Raw genomic sequence first — 16,380 nt, 5'->3', positions numbered from 1 at the left:
TTTTTGGTCGGATAACAAGCTTATCAAAATAAGAAAGATTAAATAATGATATTGCATCTAGAATAAAAACAATGGCATTGTTAAAGGTTTTCAAAATAAAAAAATTAATGATATTGACAGAATTAGTACAAAACCGCCGTAAACTTTCATAAATAATCAGATAACCAAATAAAAGATAAAACTAAATTATTAAAAAATTCAGAAATATATAGTGTATTTATGAACGAATACCGTGACATAAGTAAATTAGTTTCTCTACAATAATTATTATAACTATATTCAACATGCAGATATAATTTTCAAATAAACTCATCATAGATACCAGGATTATATTGTGTAAGTTTTGCAAAATACAGCTAAGGTAATCTATTCCTGAGGTAGAAAAGCCTTAGTATTTAAAAAATTCAAAAGTTTTGTAAACAGTTAATTTACAAATATGACTATATCAATGGTAATTCATGTCAGCACAGAAGTGCTGACTACTGGGCTCGTGATACCATCGGGGAATTAAAACTCCACCAGCAGTGGCAAGGACTCAGTGGTTGTAAATAAACTCATCATAGATACCAGGATTAAATTTTGTATTTACGCCAGACGCGCGTTTCGTCTACAAAAGACTCATCAGAAACGACAGCTACACAAAAATAATACTACTTAAACTAAAGCATGTAAAGTAAACAAATGAAATTTACCTCAAATGACTCTTATCAAATTTAACGTAAATGTGAAGTTTTTTTCTAAAATTTAGTACTATACAACAACAGCAGTTTTGATTATATCTTTTTTAGGTTTAATTGTACCGTTATTTTAGAGTAAGTTGTTTGTTCCAGTACGGACTTTGACTGTTGAAGCGTATATTATTCAAATTAGATATACAACAATAACACAACCACTGGGTCGACGTCTCTAATGGTAGACGTTGCGTCCCCGAGGGTATCACAAGGCCAGAAGTCAGCACTTTTGTTCTGAAATGAAATATTTTTGATAATGTTTATTTGTTTAGTATATATACTGTTTATGAAATGTTACGCTAAGATTTTTTGGCCCCATATAGAGATTTTTTAAACAACTTTTGAGAAGATTTGTTATATATGATCTTCATTTTTTTTTATTTGTCTTCCAAACTCTTCCGACGGTTATAAATTTTCATAATGTTAAATTCCGTTCAGTAATATTGTGTTCTTTACATTCGTTACTTTTGATAGAATATTGTTTTAGTTGAATTATAACTCTTTATTTTAGATACAAACTCCTAAGTTTATATCCATGGAGCCCTTGTTGCGAATCTGATGACTTTTAATTGGACAATTCACCACTTAAGGATATTCGCTCCTCTTGTTTTTGAAATTTTGCCAGATATTCGGAATCCTCTGGTTTTATCCATGTAGTGCCATTAAAAAAAATTCCCCGATAACCCCTACTTTTCTTTCCATAATTTTATTACATATAGTTTAAAAAGCCGTATTTGAAAATCCTATAAAATCCTTGTTATTTTTTCATATTTTTTGAAAAAAAAGGTGCCAATGTTAAATGTATGAAAAAGTCTAGAGAGATTTTTTTCCCGCCAAATTTTCAATGGCTTATTTCTTGAAAACAAGCACACGGACCCTTCATTTTTTTCTGCTTTTTTAGTTCCTTTATTTATATACTATCAATTTATAACAGTCTTTTAAAAAGCTTGTTATTTTGAAACAGAGTAGCAAACATCCTTAAGTATTTTGTCTGTTTGTATTATTTCATGTGCATGTACCATGTTATTGATATTTTAGTATTTTCGTTTTAATAATGATTTAATGCTGATGATAAATTGTGGAATACAACACTACATATGAGTTTGGATTTCTTTTCAGAATGTCTGATTATGACGATATTTCACCAATTGTCATTGACAACGGTTCGGATGTGTTCAGAGCCGGTTTTGCTGGTGATGAAGCCCCAGTATGTGGGTACAGCACAGTAATAGGAAGACCAAGGTCAGAGTAGGAATTCCATTCAATGCAGCAGAATAGTCTATAACACAGCAGGCGGGACTCAGACGAAAAAGAGGTTTTGAGGGAATTGGAATCTTAGTTTCTTTCTGAAATTATCAACCGCGAATTCAATAGATATAGAAAGATGCGGTATATATAAGTGCCAGTGAGACAACTATCCATCCAAGTCACAATTTGTAAAAGTAAACCATTATTGGTCAGAGTACGGTATCATGACAGTACCGACGCACTGACTTCTACTCTGATGATTCCTACGGGGACTAAATGTGAACCAGAAGGGGTATAGAACCAGTGCTAGTAAAATGAAAATTGAATTTTACAAAGTAATGTTTACAATGTGCTTTACTATGTTTACCGAATTTACCTTCATTATGAACGTTCAAAGTTAAATTTTAAAATCGGATGGATGATACCGAACAAGTCTAAGTCGGAGCTATATCAACTCATAAAGTTTGTAGAGTTAAGCTAGTCTCAAATTCCAAAACCCCTTGTGCACATATCGTAAAGAATCATGTGGAAAGGCAAGTTTAGTTCGTATTTCCATGCTTTTTATCTATACAGAATATTGTTATGTTCCACTGTTGTTCATCTCTCTATAGTGAGGTAGTTTTTCCATGTTTTTATCTCTCTTCAGGGTATGGATTCTAAAGGTTACTATGTTGGAGAAGAGGCACAGAAAAGACGTGGTTTGCTTTCCCTGGATTATCCAATAGAACATGGAATTGTAACAAATTGGGACGACATGGAACTGATATGTCATGATATTTGCAAGAGTAATCTAGAGGTACCACTAAAGGAGCACCCATGTCTACTAACAGAACCTCCACTTAATCCAAATATAACAGAGAGAAAATGGCACAGGTATGCGTTTTAATATAACACCAATTTACAAACTGTAAGTCCTAAAAGGAATCCTCAGCTTAGAAGTCAGAAGTATGCGACTGTCATGATGTAAAGTAATCATTTAAAAAAAAAGTTAAATAACAGAATTACCAAACTCTAAGGAAAATTCTAAAAGGAAAATCATTTATCAAATTGTAATTTCAAAAGCTTAAACATATCAAACGAATGGAAAACATCTATCATATTTTCTGCCTTGGTACAGGCATTTTCTTATGTAGGAAATAGTTGATTAAACCAGGATGTATAGCTTGCTAAACCTCTCACTTGTTTTCCAGTCTTAAAGAATTGCATTACACATATGTTATATTGACAACAATAGGAGCGTGTTCGTTTTTAATCTTTACTTTCGTTTGAAATTTTTAGAAAATTGTAACACAATAAAAATTGGATTCCTATGTACAATGCATATCAAATCTTAAAAATTCACTTCGTGGCTAAATTATAACATCAAGACACCTAGCATTTGTTTATATTCATGTTCGTGTCTGAAACATCTGGCGTAAACATTGACACATTTGTACATACATAAGGTATATAATTCATAAGAAGACTAAGTTTAATATATATATATATATATATATATATATACATGCATTGGATTAACATTATTTTTCCTCAGTCACTCGTTTCAATTAAGGTCATGTTATTTTTGTTTGAGGGGCAGGTTAAAATCATTGCCTTCATGAGTAAAACAATCATGTTTCTCAAAGTGGAAGAAATTAATCATCTTTTAGTTGAACATTCCCTCAGCCTTTTTACCCTATATTTAAAAATTTTCTTTCTCAGGATATTGTATATAACCTGCTGTTAAGAGACTATATTTAATAGACAGAGACCTTACCTACTATTTGATGACTCTGCTGCATGAAAAAAAAAAAAAAAAAAAGATTTTGTTACAACTGGTAATATATTAGTATTTCACTATTTGAATATATTTTACCATGTTTTATGCAATTTTCAATTTACAGATGTAGTGAAAAATACTTCAAACGAACCTATATCTGTAACTGATAATTGAAAAAAAATGTTGTTTTTGGGGAAATTACTTTACGAAAAATAGAGATGATTTCGATTCTTTCACTGTGAACTCTCTATTTCTGTTTATCATCTGAATACGTAGTATATTTGACACAGATTAAAAGATAATCCCAAGTTTTTTATTTCCCATCTTACTATAGTCAGGGAAGCTATTGGACCATGGTGTTCAACATGTAAAGTCACTATTTAAAATATACGGACGGCCCCAGTGACTGTTATGCAACATACCTGTTTATAAATAAAAACCACAAACATGTTTCACTCAACAATGCATCAATGTATAATGCCGTAATTGTTTCCTCGAGTATTTCAACACTGAGTGCCCCTTTGTACTTACTAAACACGTGTTATGATGAACAGAACATAAGCCATTAGTGGAACAGGTACCACTAGCCCTTTCGAATATTATCCCTGGTTTTATTATCCCGTCTTGATATTTTGGTCTTCTTTTTTTATTGTTCCCAATTATTAATTCTTCAAATTCACACGTTGAATCTATAGTTTTTTTTTTTATTTTAGAAATAAAAAAATCTTACATTCTAAGTCACTTCTTCGTTTGCTACTACAGAAAAACATATTTGACCTTTCATTTCGTTTCTATTTTGTTTTGGGAAATCATATATTATTAAACAGGAGCTATGTTAAAAAGGACTCTGAAACTAACACCACAAAAAAACAAAACTTTCTTTTTAATTTACAACATGTGTGTTACGGACATGAAGGTTTTGCTGTGCTTAAATATCACACACATATTTATTGCAGGTGGTTTTGAAGTTGTTAGAGAAATGAAAGAAAAATTGTGTTATGTTGCGGAAGATTACTCAAAAGAAGTCATTTTGTCAGAATGTTTTCCTGGTGTTGATAAATCATATGAACTTTCAGATGGAAATTTGATTACTATTGGTCAAGAGAGGTTCCGGTGTCCAGGGATGTTGTTTCGACCTTCGAAAGGTAAGGTAAATCTAAGAAAAAAGGATACCAAAGGTTCATGAACTGAAGACTTATATATATATCATCCTTATTGCCCCTAAAAGATAAACCAGCCCCGAAAAGATAAATCATAATAGGACATTTAACCTAGTATTACACAGAAAAATTTGGAATAATTGACACAAACTTAACCAAAAGCCAGTTATAAAATCGTGATAATTGTCGTGTTTTCCATTCAAGTAAAATTGAGGTAATTAATCGCAATCGTAATGTCAGATTCGAGGAAATCAAAACGAAATATTGATTGTAGTAACAAAGAGTGGAACATTCTCCGGGAACTCCGACTATCTCCGTGACATTCGCCGTGTTTCCATTCGGGTAAAACTGGGATAATGAATGATTGAATGTCAGATTCGAGATAATTAAGACGGAATAATGATTGTTGTTACATAAAAGAGAACATTTCTGTGACCAATCAACAAGTGTGTACAACTACTAACACCAAGGTTGTGAGCTCGAATCCCGAATATGGCAGGTGCCCTTAATTGACTAGGATTATCAGTTTTCTGAATGATTACCGAAAGTCGAGTGTTCATTCCGAGCACTCCGGCTTCTTCAACAATTAAGAATTAAGACTGACCGCCATTTTTTGTCAAACGATAATAACGCTTATTGATTTCGAAAATTTGATGTCTTTCTGAAATTACTGTCATCAGGAACGCTTAGACACAAACATTTGAATGTCCGGGACGTAAAGATACGTTGAAACGATAGGAGTTAGACAAAATATCTATTCTATATGTATGTATTTGGTATTCATCTGCAGAATGTTAACCTTGCGTTATATGCCACAGTATAAAAGTCACATGTAACAATTTTAATATTCTTTAGCAGTCCTGTGTGATCAAGTGCCTTGTTAAATTTTAAACCCCATTTCCCCCTTGCATAACTTTAACTCTGATTCCTTAGAGATACTTTCAAACAACTTCTTTGACAAAAAAAAATATAGTTTGCAACACGAATTTAAGCTGAATATTGAAATTTTAATTCGGCAGAGCTGAAAAATTTCAATAATACTATTACGTAAATTTATGCTGGTGTCTGCTTATATTTTATCTATATATCCATCAACAGTTGACTACGGTCTTTACAACAATAAACTGGGTAACGTCAATAGTCCTGAAATATGCATGTATTGCTCAAACCTTTTATTCTGCTTTTATGCATTGGTGATTGTTTTCCTATATAGCTTTTAGAATTATGTAAATAGTCTAATATTGATATCAAATGAAGTAATTTGAGTTAATTCAGTAGCTATGAATTTGACAGCTTATACCCCTCTTAGTATCACTAGAAAGAATATAAGATATCTCAATCCTTCACATTTAATTAAAGTGAATAATATGTTAGACGAAAAATAAATATTTTAATATGACAGTAAATGTTTAATGCAAATTACAGCAAATTCTTATCAAAAGAAAGTGTACTATCAAGATGGCTTCGAGGTTACGTAAGCTACAAACGGGACATTCAAATTCACTAGTTGAAAATAAACCTAAACACTATGGTAAAAAAGACAACCGACAGTATACGAAACACAACATAGAAATAATGACTGAGCAACACGAATCCTACTAAAATAACAAATCTGATATTAGGTGCTCCAGAAGGGTAAGCATATGCTGCTACTTATGTGACAACCGCCGTGTTGCTCATGTAAGTACAAACGCAGTGGTGAGTAAAGTTTGATAGTATGTGGCGTGTATAATATGGTTCACATTTTGTTCTGTTTTAGATATAGGATCTGATGGTATACACAAGTCATTGTACGACTCAATATTGGCAGTTGATATAGACTGAAGAAAACATTATTATACAAACATATTTATATCTGGCGGTTGTACAGTGTTCTCAGGTAATGACAAGGCAGTTAAACACTTCTTTTGTATATGTTTACAGCATACACAGTCCTTACCAAAATGGTTGAGTGCTGACACATCGTTAGGCATCTGTCTATAATGGAAAACCGTTATTATCAACCACTTCAATTTCTGCTCGTGTTCTTTGTTCATTAACACATCACGATTTAAAATGCATCTCTATTGATTTATATGAATTTACAGTTGATTAAACAGATATATCCGGCAATAACAACCAGACTATATGAACAAAAAAAATGATTTATCAAAATACCGGGGTACATTGCAAAGTAATGTACAACAAAAATTGATAAAAGGAAATTACTCGTTCATATTATACACATGTTATATTTGTTATTTCTTTAATCTCAGTATAAATAATTGTAGATTTTATTGCTCAATGGTTGTGTTATTTTTTATTTCGTTATAGTTTTGCTCTGACCTTCCTTCCTTTTTCTAAATTCCTATTTTGCAAGGGTTTTGCATCGTTGTCAATATAATGGAATTTTATGCGACTGTCATACAAGTGAGAGCTTTAGCTAGCTATACAACCAGGTTAAATCTACCATTTTCTACATAAGAAAATGCCTGTACCATATCAGGAATATGACAGTTGTTATCCATTCTTTTGATGTGTTTGAGCTTTGATTTTGCAATTTCATTAGGGACTTTCCTTTTTGAATTTTCCTCGGAGTTCAGTATTTTTGTGATTTTACTTTTTTGCCGAAACATTTAATTCTATTTTACATTGTGATCTTTGTTTGTGTAGTAATTACTTCCTCTTTTTGACTCAGAATAAACAGTCTATCTTATACAATCACCATCAGCATGTGATACTATACAATTACATGTATAAGTTGTGATTGATATTTGAGAATGAACTCACTTAAATAATGTAAAGTGGAGCGGTAACTATACAAATTTCGGATACAACCTTTTCATGTACATGTCAAGGCCTTTCAAAGACTACTACTATACGATACGGGTTTTCTCATTTTTGATGATCTATAATTGCTTACATATACTAACCTCATTTAACTTTGATAGGTAGGTGCCTCGTTGGAATTCAAACCACAAACCCTTGTTTTGTATAATGTACAGAACAGTACACATTGCAAATTGTAATCGTCATCAATGCTTCCTGAAAAATGGCGCAAATTATCATTTCCTATGTCAAAGCCAATTCTTACCAATAGGCATATTTCATATCGATATTCAAAAAAGCAGGGCTTATGGAAATATTTTTTTTTCTTAATCGGTGATCACCAATTTACAGAAATTCAATGTCTTGTTGGATTTGCAAAGCGTTTGCAGAAAGAATTTGCAACTTTGATTCCTGAACGCATGCTAACAAATGAAGTTGCGCCTCCAGAAAGAAAAGATTCCTCATAAATTGGTGGATCAATTCTTGCATCACTATCTACATTTCAATCCATGTGGATCACAAAAGCAGAGTACGAGGAATATGGACCCCATATTGTCAACAGAAAATGTTCTTAAATCCCAAATATATAATCTATATGGTTTTTGATCGGAGTTCTATGTTTAACTCACATTCATTTCTATTGGACTCTGGAATTAAAAACTTAATGTCAATCCATACACAAGTACATATATATTGTCCAGCAGAATCTTCAATCGTAGGAAAACTAAAACATTGATACCGTTATATTCTCTACTCTGTACAGAAGATCCACATTATTAAATAACAATCCTTAGTGATTATACCGAAACGCAAGTCATGTACTGATACTTTAGTGAATATATCTTCCAATATCAATGTTATAACGTATTAGATTCATATTTAGACATAAGTAGTTTAACGATGTTCAAATATCATAAATCGATTTTAGCTATGTAGCAAACAACAAAATAGGGAATGAAATGCAGATTAAAAGGAGCGATACCAGATACGTCGACAGTATAAAAATTAAAAGAGTACCATTTTTACTGCATCGGGTGTGAATAAAGACAATGACGCAACGTCAGATATTGCTACCATTTAGTGTAACAGAAAAATTACGTTTAATTAGGAACGCGCACTATCTAATCTTTCCTGCTTTCCTTATTGGTTAAATGCAAAGTATAACACACATGTAGAAATGCTGTGAGATTCCAATCCAATATGATTTTATAATTTACATAGGATATTAAATTTTACTGCTAGTAATTATGTGTTTTTTTGGGGAATATTGCTGCATTATATATTCATCCCGAGTATGATTTTATTCAAGCTGTGGTACAAGAGACAATACAATGGCTTATACATGTATAAGTTATGATACTGAAGTTTTCTTACTTTTTGATCGTCTTATAGATGTGTATTTTTGTAAAATGTGCATCATTTCATTTTGTTGAAAGCAGGACATTTACATAAAATGGAGGAAGGCCGCGAATGAAGTTCATGCCGTCCCTAGCACATACTACGCTTGTGGGGACGTCAAATAATGTTAACGACAACCTTGCAAGACATTTTAATTAATCCGTATTGTTTATAGATAACCCTATAATCTAAATACAATTTGGTGAACCAACTTTAACTTTTAAAGTACTTTTTATTGGAATAGAAATCAAAGCCGAAAATTAATCTTCACGAAATCAAATCTTTGTTTTTTGGCCGTAAAAGTTTTGTGAAGGTATGAAAGTTTTACTCGGACATTTCCGCAAGACATTGCAAATCTATTGTTTTGAATTGAATTTGTAGCTCAATTTATTTATTAGTTAAAAATTCTTGGAGCTTACAAAACGATAGTGCTTACAATTTAAAAATATCATCTGTCAAAATTTTATTTTTTTTAACTGAAATGTTTTAAGTTTCCAATTTAAATTTCCGCTGGAACATTTCCGTTCATCATATTCTTTCCAAATATCTATGCAAATTTTAAATGGAGACAGCCATGTAAACCAATACTGAAATATATCACGTCTTAGAACGTTCATGCACAATTTCGAAGACTTGCGTCAACATTTCGCGAATCGTTCGAGTTTTATGATAACGAGATTGTTACATGGGACAACGCTTGGTAAACATTTTTTCTGATATCTGATAATCTGTGTCTTCCGAAGCCTATGAATATTATTTCTTTTCTTCTTTCTCTATCATAATGTGAAAATTTAAGAACCAATCTTTATTTTCATGTATAATTTGAAATATTTATTTCAGCATTTCTAAGAAAACTTTCCCGTCAAATATTTACTTAGGGCTATTTTTCGTGGAAGTAGCAATATCTAACGTTGCGTCTATACATGTTTCTTCTGTGATGCTTTACCTATAAGTTTTAATGTCCCTTTAAGTATCTTTTGCTTCTCTTTAAGGTATATGATCATGATGATGTATAGTCTTATGAAAAAGAATTTTCGGATAAACTTTGATATTCTTTGAGATTGAGACAGTTTTGCAGTATATTATGAATAACGTAGACAATTATTATTATATTTACATTATCAAAAAAAAAAATAAAAAAATGCTGCACTTAATTGCAAAAGTATTAGAAAATAAAATAAAATGGAGATGAAACTAAGAATCTGTTTTGATTTGATAAGGTAAACATTGCAAGCGTCAAAGATGACCGCCGGCTTAACTCAATGTTCGAACACATTCGAACTACATGTAGTATCTTTCACAAGCAAACACGTTTTTACTGAATCGATCATTTTTATCTGTATAAACAGCTTCTAAAAGAATGAACAATAAACTACTAAAAAAAGACAACAATGGGGCATTCACATCTCAGTCTTTTAGACAATATTAAGACTTTTCCAATGCGATGATTTCAGTAGTTCTGCTCACACTTTGTACCAGCAGCCAATTAAGTTCTGTTTAGTGTATGTCAAAACTGGTTAGTTGTTTTTTAGCCACCGGAACCATACGAAGTTCATTTTTTGTACATATACTTGACTTTTAATTTTCCAATATTATTTCAATTAACGGGCCTGCCTTCAGTTCGTTGATTTCAAAACAAATCTGATTTTTTAAACAATACAACCCCCGGCTACAACGAATTATTACCAAATTTTAAACCTCTTAAGTTACATGCACAGGTTTCATATTAAAACGGTGGTCACCAAAATAACATTAAAATAACGATGTCTGATCAGACATTCAGCATATTTATATTAAGGGTGTAAGCTCTATTTTGCATTTACTTATTCATTAGAACAATAAATGAAACCAATTCCTATTGCTGAACTATTTACATTTTATCAGTCTTTCTTTCCTATATTTACCTTATGTTTCGACGTTATGTTACTGTGATCAATACAATTGTGACATTCAGTCATTCAATTGATCAACTTTACGAATGTGTTGTGTTGTCAAACGCCTAGTTGTAATGACCTCTGGAAAGATGTGTTCTACTATTATTTACTATCATAACTACTCACCTGTAACCGGGTAAATACCGTGGGAAATAATATCCCCATTCACAAATTATATTCAACAGTTATCAGTGTATTACAATCGTTGACAATTTAAGTATTCATGCTTCCTTATAGCTTTACTATAAAATAATTCAATTAATTGTCTAAACTTAAAAAAAACAATATACATAAGTTGCCGATAAACTATATTTAGTATAATTTTGCTTATCTTTTAACATTACATTGTGATAAACTTATGATTTATAAAAAAAAATATGGATCAATAATATTGTTTGTCTATGACGTGATATAAACAAAATGTTTCTTATAGTAATGGCAGGCTAATTGTATTACAAATTGTCTTGTGATACATGCGATTTATAGATAGTTTAAATCCACTAATCTCAACATTTTAACTCTCCTCATGTCATGCACTTTCACTACGCCTTTATAGAATATCTCTACTCATAAAATCAATTAAAATTACCTTCAATTTTTAATAGGTGTCGTTTTGCTGAAACTCTGTTTTTCTATGACGTTTTTTGTGGACTTGCCTGTCTTTTCTGGAGGCATAAAGCAAAATAAAAGCTAACTAAATGTAAGTGCTACATAAATGGAATAAACATTTCAACCCTACAATTTGATATTTGTGTTTTCATCTAAAAAATCATTATTGCACTTTTCTTTGCTGTAATGAAAAATTACTCGACCTACAGTAGTTGACCGAGTATCCTTATGACTTAGTAACTGATTAACCAGGAAAATTACCAAGTGAATTCAAATTGATAAGAAGTTTGTCAGTTATACAACTCATAGTTAATAAAAAAATATTTGTAAGTATATAGGCACATGATTACGTAAATTTGTACAATTTTTTTCAGTTTATTTCTAAGTATTAGAACTTTATGATCATTGATTTCAACCTTTTGTTAAGACCCGTTAATCTGTTGTCGTGATGAGCTCGTGCTTCTTACTGACTGTTCTAGCATCCATCTTAAACTTGAATTAAATATTGTAAGTGGTAAGTCTTGGAGTCGTCATAAGTTAGTTTCAATATTCTGGTTGAGCTATCATGTGATAAATTATACACATATGAGTTTTGAGACGACTACTGTTCTTTCGTTTACAGTAAGCATGCTGTTTTTATTCACTACCACGTGTTCAAATCTGACAAGTGAGAGGTTTAGCGCTATAAAACCAGGTTCAATCCACCGTTTTCTACATTTGAAAATGCCTGTACCAAGTCAGGAATATGATAGTTGTTGTCAATTCGTTTGATGTGTTTTATCATTTGATTTTGCCATTTGATTAGGGACTTTCCGTTTTGAATTTCTTCGGAGTTCAGTATTTTTGTGATTTTACTTTTTATGCATACATGATGAGATTTTACAAAACGTTCGTGTAACCAAATATAGTATATATCTAGCTATTCATGATCATATGTATCTTTTTATATCATTTACGAATTTGCTGTTTTTAGCCTAATCGATTTGTTTATTTGGTATGTGTTCCAAAATTCAATTCTCAAAACTGCATAAGCATCTATACCTTTTTGTTTATAATTTGATATATGAGTACTTTTATCAATTGAATAGATCAAGATAGTTAAGAAAAGATTTATATCATAAAACAGAGGATCAGGTACTTTATAGCCCATTACTTGCTTTAGTTTTTATATTAAATACATGTATATGTGACCCTACCTTGGTTTTGCTTACAAGCACATAAACTTTGTTCCAAAATTTATGAACGTATTGACATTTAAGAAAAAAGTGTGCTTAGTCTTCAGTCAACTTACACAGGACACACATACTTGTATATTGTATGTTTCACTGTTGTAGTAATTGTTCAGATCGGAGGTTGTAATGGAGCAATTTTAATCTTCACATTTTATATTTGTTACTTATTAGATAAGAAAAAGTATATTGTATAGCATGCTACTTATTGGAGTGATTGATTCTAATTTGAAAATGATTTTCCATTTAAAGAACCCTATAAGTCTGATCACTTTTGATATTTAAATGGTTTAATATTTCTTAAAATAACATATTTTCAATTAGTTTAGTTTTTTTTTCTGTTAACAGTCAATGACAGGTTTAAATTTGTTTATACAGAAAGTTTTCAAGGATTTGTCAGATATAATCTATCAATTTTGAAAGTTCTGAGATCCAATAAAGTTTTGGGGTAAATTTCTCTAATATAATTTTTTGGCAAATTATGCCCTTCTTGATCAATGTCGATATCATTGATGTTAATAATACCAGCTTTATCCAAGTAAGATATCTTATTTCTATCAATAATTGATTACCTGATGAAAACTATATGAATGCGGACTACGATTATGTTTGTCAATTTTCTAAATTGGTTACCGCTACGGACAAAAATGATCCGGATACGAATGATTTCGTTTACTATCCTTTGATTTCAATACATGCTATACCCCTACAAAAGAGTACGCAACCATTTTAATAGATAAGTTTACTTCTTGAACTTTGATTTTCCAATATAGATTAAATGTATTTTTAAATATTGAAGTCTTAAGACAGATTTTTTTTCACCAAATATGGTAATCTCTATTTGATATGCACTACTATGCATCAGGATGTAACTATAAATGTAAATGCGTAAACATTTGATGTTATGTTTATGTTGGTAAATGTATTATAGATCATGTCAGGGAAGCAAACAATCTAATCATTATTTGAATTGCGTTTTCTAAATTATTTTAGTAGAAGTTTGATAACGAAATCAAATAATATACCAGAATAAACAAAAACAAGACCGAAGACTAACCTGAGTTAAGTAAGAAACGATACTAAATTTATCAAAATAATATAAATTACATCATTTGGTTTCCCTTCAGTCAAAATGTGTATTTGTAACTATACATTTGCATATTTCCCGCATGGTGATAAAAATCAAAGTGACAGTTTCCTTACATTGGATGTTATATGTCATTACGAAATTCTCGTGTTATCTCTTTCAAATTTGCTAATTAATCTTAACCTAACTTAAAATTAAATTCCGTGAAATTTCTGTTTTGCTACAAACTAACAACTGTAATGTGTATACCAACTAATTATATCTATTTGACAAAAATGTTTGAAATACAAACTTAAAGTTATTATCCGTTTGATTTGCCGGTAAATCAATTTTTCATATTACCAATGGTATTTAAACTGATCGGGCGGAGATTACGTTTCAATTTGCATAAGAACGGTCTATTTTAAGATGTGTGTGATAAAATTTATTGCCGTTATAATTATTATTACTGATTTCTGATCACCTATCAGTGTCATAAAACAAATCTACTGAGTGTACGATATGGAACGAATAAAATAGTGTGAGACTGATTGCCTATATGTCCTAAAGCAGAATATTCTAAAGTGTCGGCTATTGTAGTATTCTGTTTGAAACTGTTCTGATTGTAAGATTTATTCGATGTAGTCATAGTTTTACCTTTATTCACAATTTCCAAAATGTGGCAAATTTTACATGTTTATAAACTTCACTTTACAAGAAAATCAACGGTTGGGTCTCATTATTTATTTTGCTATTACACATATAGTGTTCACATTTTTAAAAGGATCAATAACCATAACTTTACAAATTATTCATTAGTTTATCCTAAAACACCTGTCTATAGAAGGATTGGTCTATGACGAACGAAAGGGTTAAACTCCGCCCAGTCAATTGAAATAAATCAAGTAATACTTGACAGGCTTAAACAAATTGTTTAACTAAACTATAGTAAGGTACAATTACTAAAGCGATTTAAATCAGATAAAAAATTGTCAAAGAGGGATCACAATATTAATATAGAGAATATGCTGGCAATGATTAAGAAACAATCTACTGACATTATCTATTTAAAGGAGAAAAAAGTAAGATTTGTGAGATTGATTTAAATCTGGTCATTTAAAATGTTGTGTATTGTTTTATTCCTTCTTTTCTTAAATCATATAGTTTTCTTTGTATAACTATTATTCTTTAAATCAGGTTGCACTGACTTTAATATGAATCCATCGTGTATGCTAGGTTTATCGCCCAAATCAACAAAATTGTCATAACTGCTGCTGAATGACATTTGTTTTGAAAAAGTTAATTTGACAATAAAGAGTTCTACCATTTAAAGGATTTGAACTAATATCTGTATCATTTATGTATGTTAAACTAGTTCATTGTTTTATTCATATATTAAGGTAGCTGGAGTGTCTTCTACCATTTTGGATTTTGAAATAGCAGATAACAATAGGTTTAGATCTGTACTGAAGCGTGCAAATTTCGAGAGTAGTATGTAATTCATGTGCAAGACTTTTCACGTCAACAAAGAAAATTATGTGGAGGAGATATTTTAGATAAAGTAACTTTTAAAATAGAATGTGTTGTGAATTTATCTATTTTATCAAGTAGCAAGAAAACAAGTCCGTTGACTCCATTTGTTTTTATTTCTTATCTGAAAGCATATTTTTAGAGCTATCTTCTTATATTTTATCTCAAAAATCTTTTTTTTAATCACACAAAATTAGGTTTTCCATGCATAGTCTATTCAAAATCTGACAATTTTGCATAACCTGTAGCGTGAAAAAAAATCCCAGGTATCCATACTTTGCATTATATTTTTATAAAAAGCATAATATCAAGTACATATTGACAAATAATTAAAACATTCTATGGATTTTAATTCAGACTCCCATCTACCTTAACCAAATGTATTTTTAATTTAATTATTGATAAATCGTGAAAATGTAAGACCGTACTGTGACCTATAATGGTTTACTTTTATAAATTTTTACTTGGATGGAGAGTTGTCTCATTGGCACTCATACCACATCTTCTTATATCTATATACAATACAAAAAAGTGTACACGAGTTTCATCTTTAGCTTTTTTTATGACGATTTTAATCATGCATATTACATATAGTAACACAATTCAAATGAAAATTCTACTGAATATATATCAATTTTCTACAAAGGTGAAATTTACTCTTACTTTTGATATTTATTTACATATACTGATTTCTCAGTATTGACCTGTTATAAAAATATTGCATAATAACCATAAAAAAATGTATAGTATTACATTTATGAATTAAACATTTAAGTAAGTTTTGACAATGTTTTTAAAAAATGCCTTTTATTTTTGAATAATTCGGAATATCCAATAGTTGGCACACTTTTGCCTAAACTGTATAAAATTATGTCCTTTTGGGGAAAAAAACCCATTGCTTTGAACTT

At 30.6% G+C, this 16,380-nt stretch overlaps 1 protein-coding gene across 1 annotated transcript; it reads left to right on the top strand.

Annotated features, from left to right (window-relative positions):
• The first annotated feature begins 1,851 nt into the window (after positions 1-1,851).
• On the top strand, positions 1,852-6,722 carry LOC127713988 (uncharacterized). The gene is made up of 5 exons (XM_052219938.1): positions 1,852-1,956; positions 2,626-2,852; positions 3,863-3,897; positions 4,695-4,883; positions 6,658-6,722. The coding sequence occupies exons 1-5, from the start codon at positions 1,852-1,854 to the stop codon at positions 6,720-6,722; spliced, it is 621 nt and encodes a 206-aa protein (XP_052075898.1).
• Positions 6,723-16,380: the final 9,658 nt, after the last annotated feature.

This window comes from Mytilus californianus, unplaced genomic scaffold (genome assembly GCF_021869535.1).
Source record: "Mytilus californianus isolate M0D057914Y unplaced genomic scaffold, xbMytCali1.0.p SCAF_9, whole genome shotgun sequence".
Classification (NCBI taxonomy): domain Eukaryota; kingdom Metazoa; phylum Mollusca; class Bivalvia; order Mytilida; family Mytilidae; genus Mytilus; species Mytilus californianus.
Note: the sequence above shows the minus strand (reverse complement) of the source record. Positions and strands in the feature narration are given on the sequence as shown.

Bases quoted from the DNA above. Each gene is read 5' to 3' on its own strand.
- LOC127713988 (XM_052219938.1), top strand. From the start codon at position 1,852: ATGTCTGATTATGACGATATTTCACCAATTGTCATTGACAACGGTTCG. The intron at 2,853-3,862 runs GTATGCGTTTTA...TTCAATTTACAG, and splicing joins ACAGAGAGAAAATGGCACAG to ATGTAGTGAAAAATACTTCA. The intron at 3,898-4,694 runs GTAACTGATAAT...TATTTATTGCAG, and splicing joins CTTCAAACGAACCTATATCT to GTGGTTTTGAAGTTGTTAGA.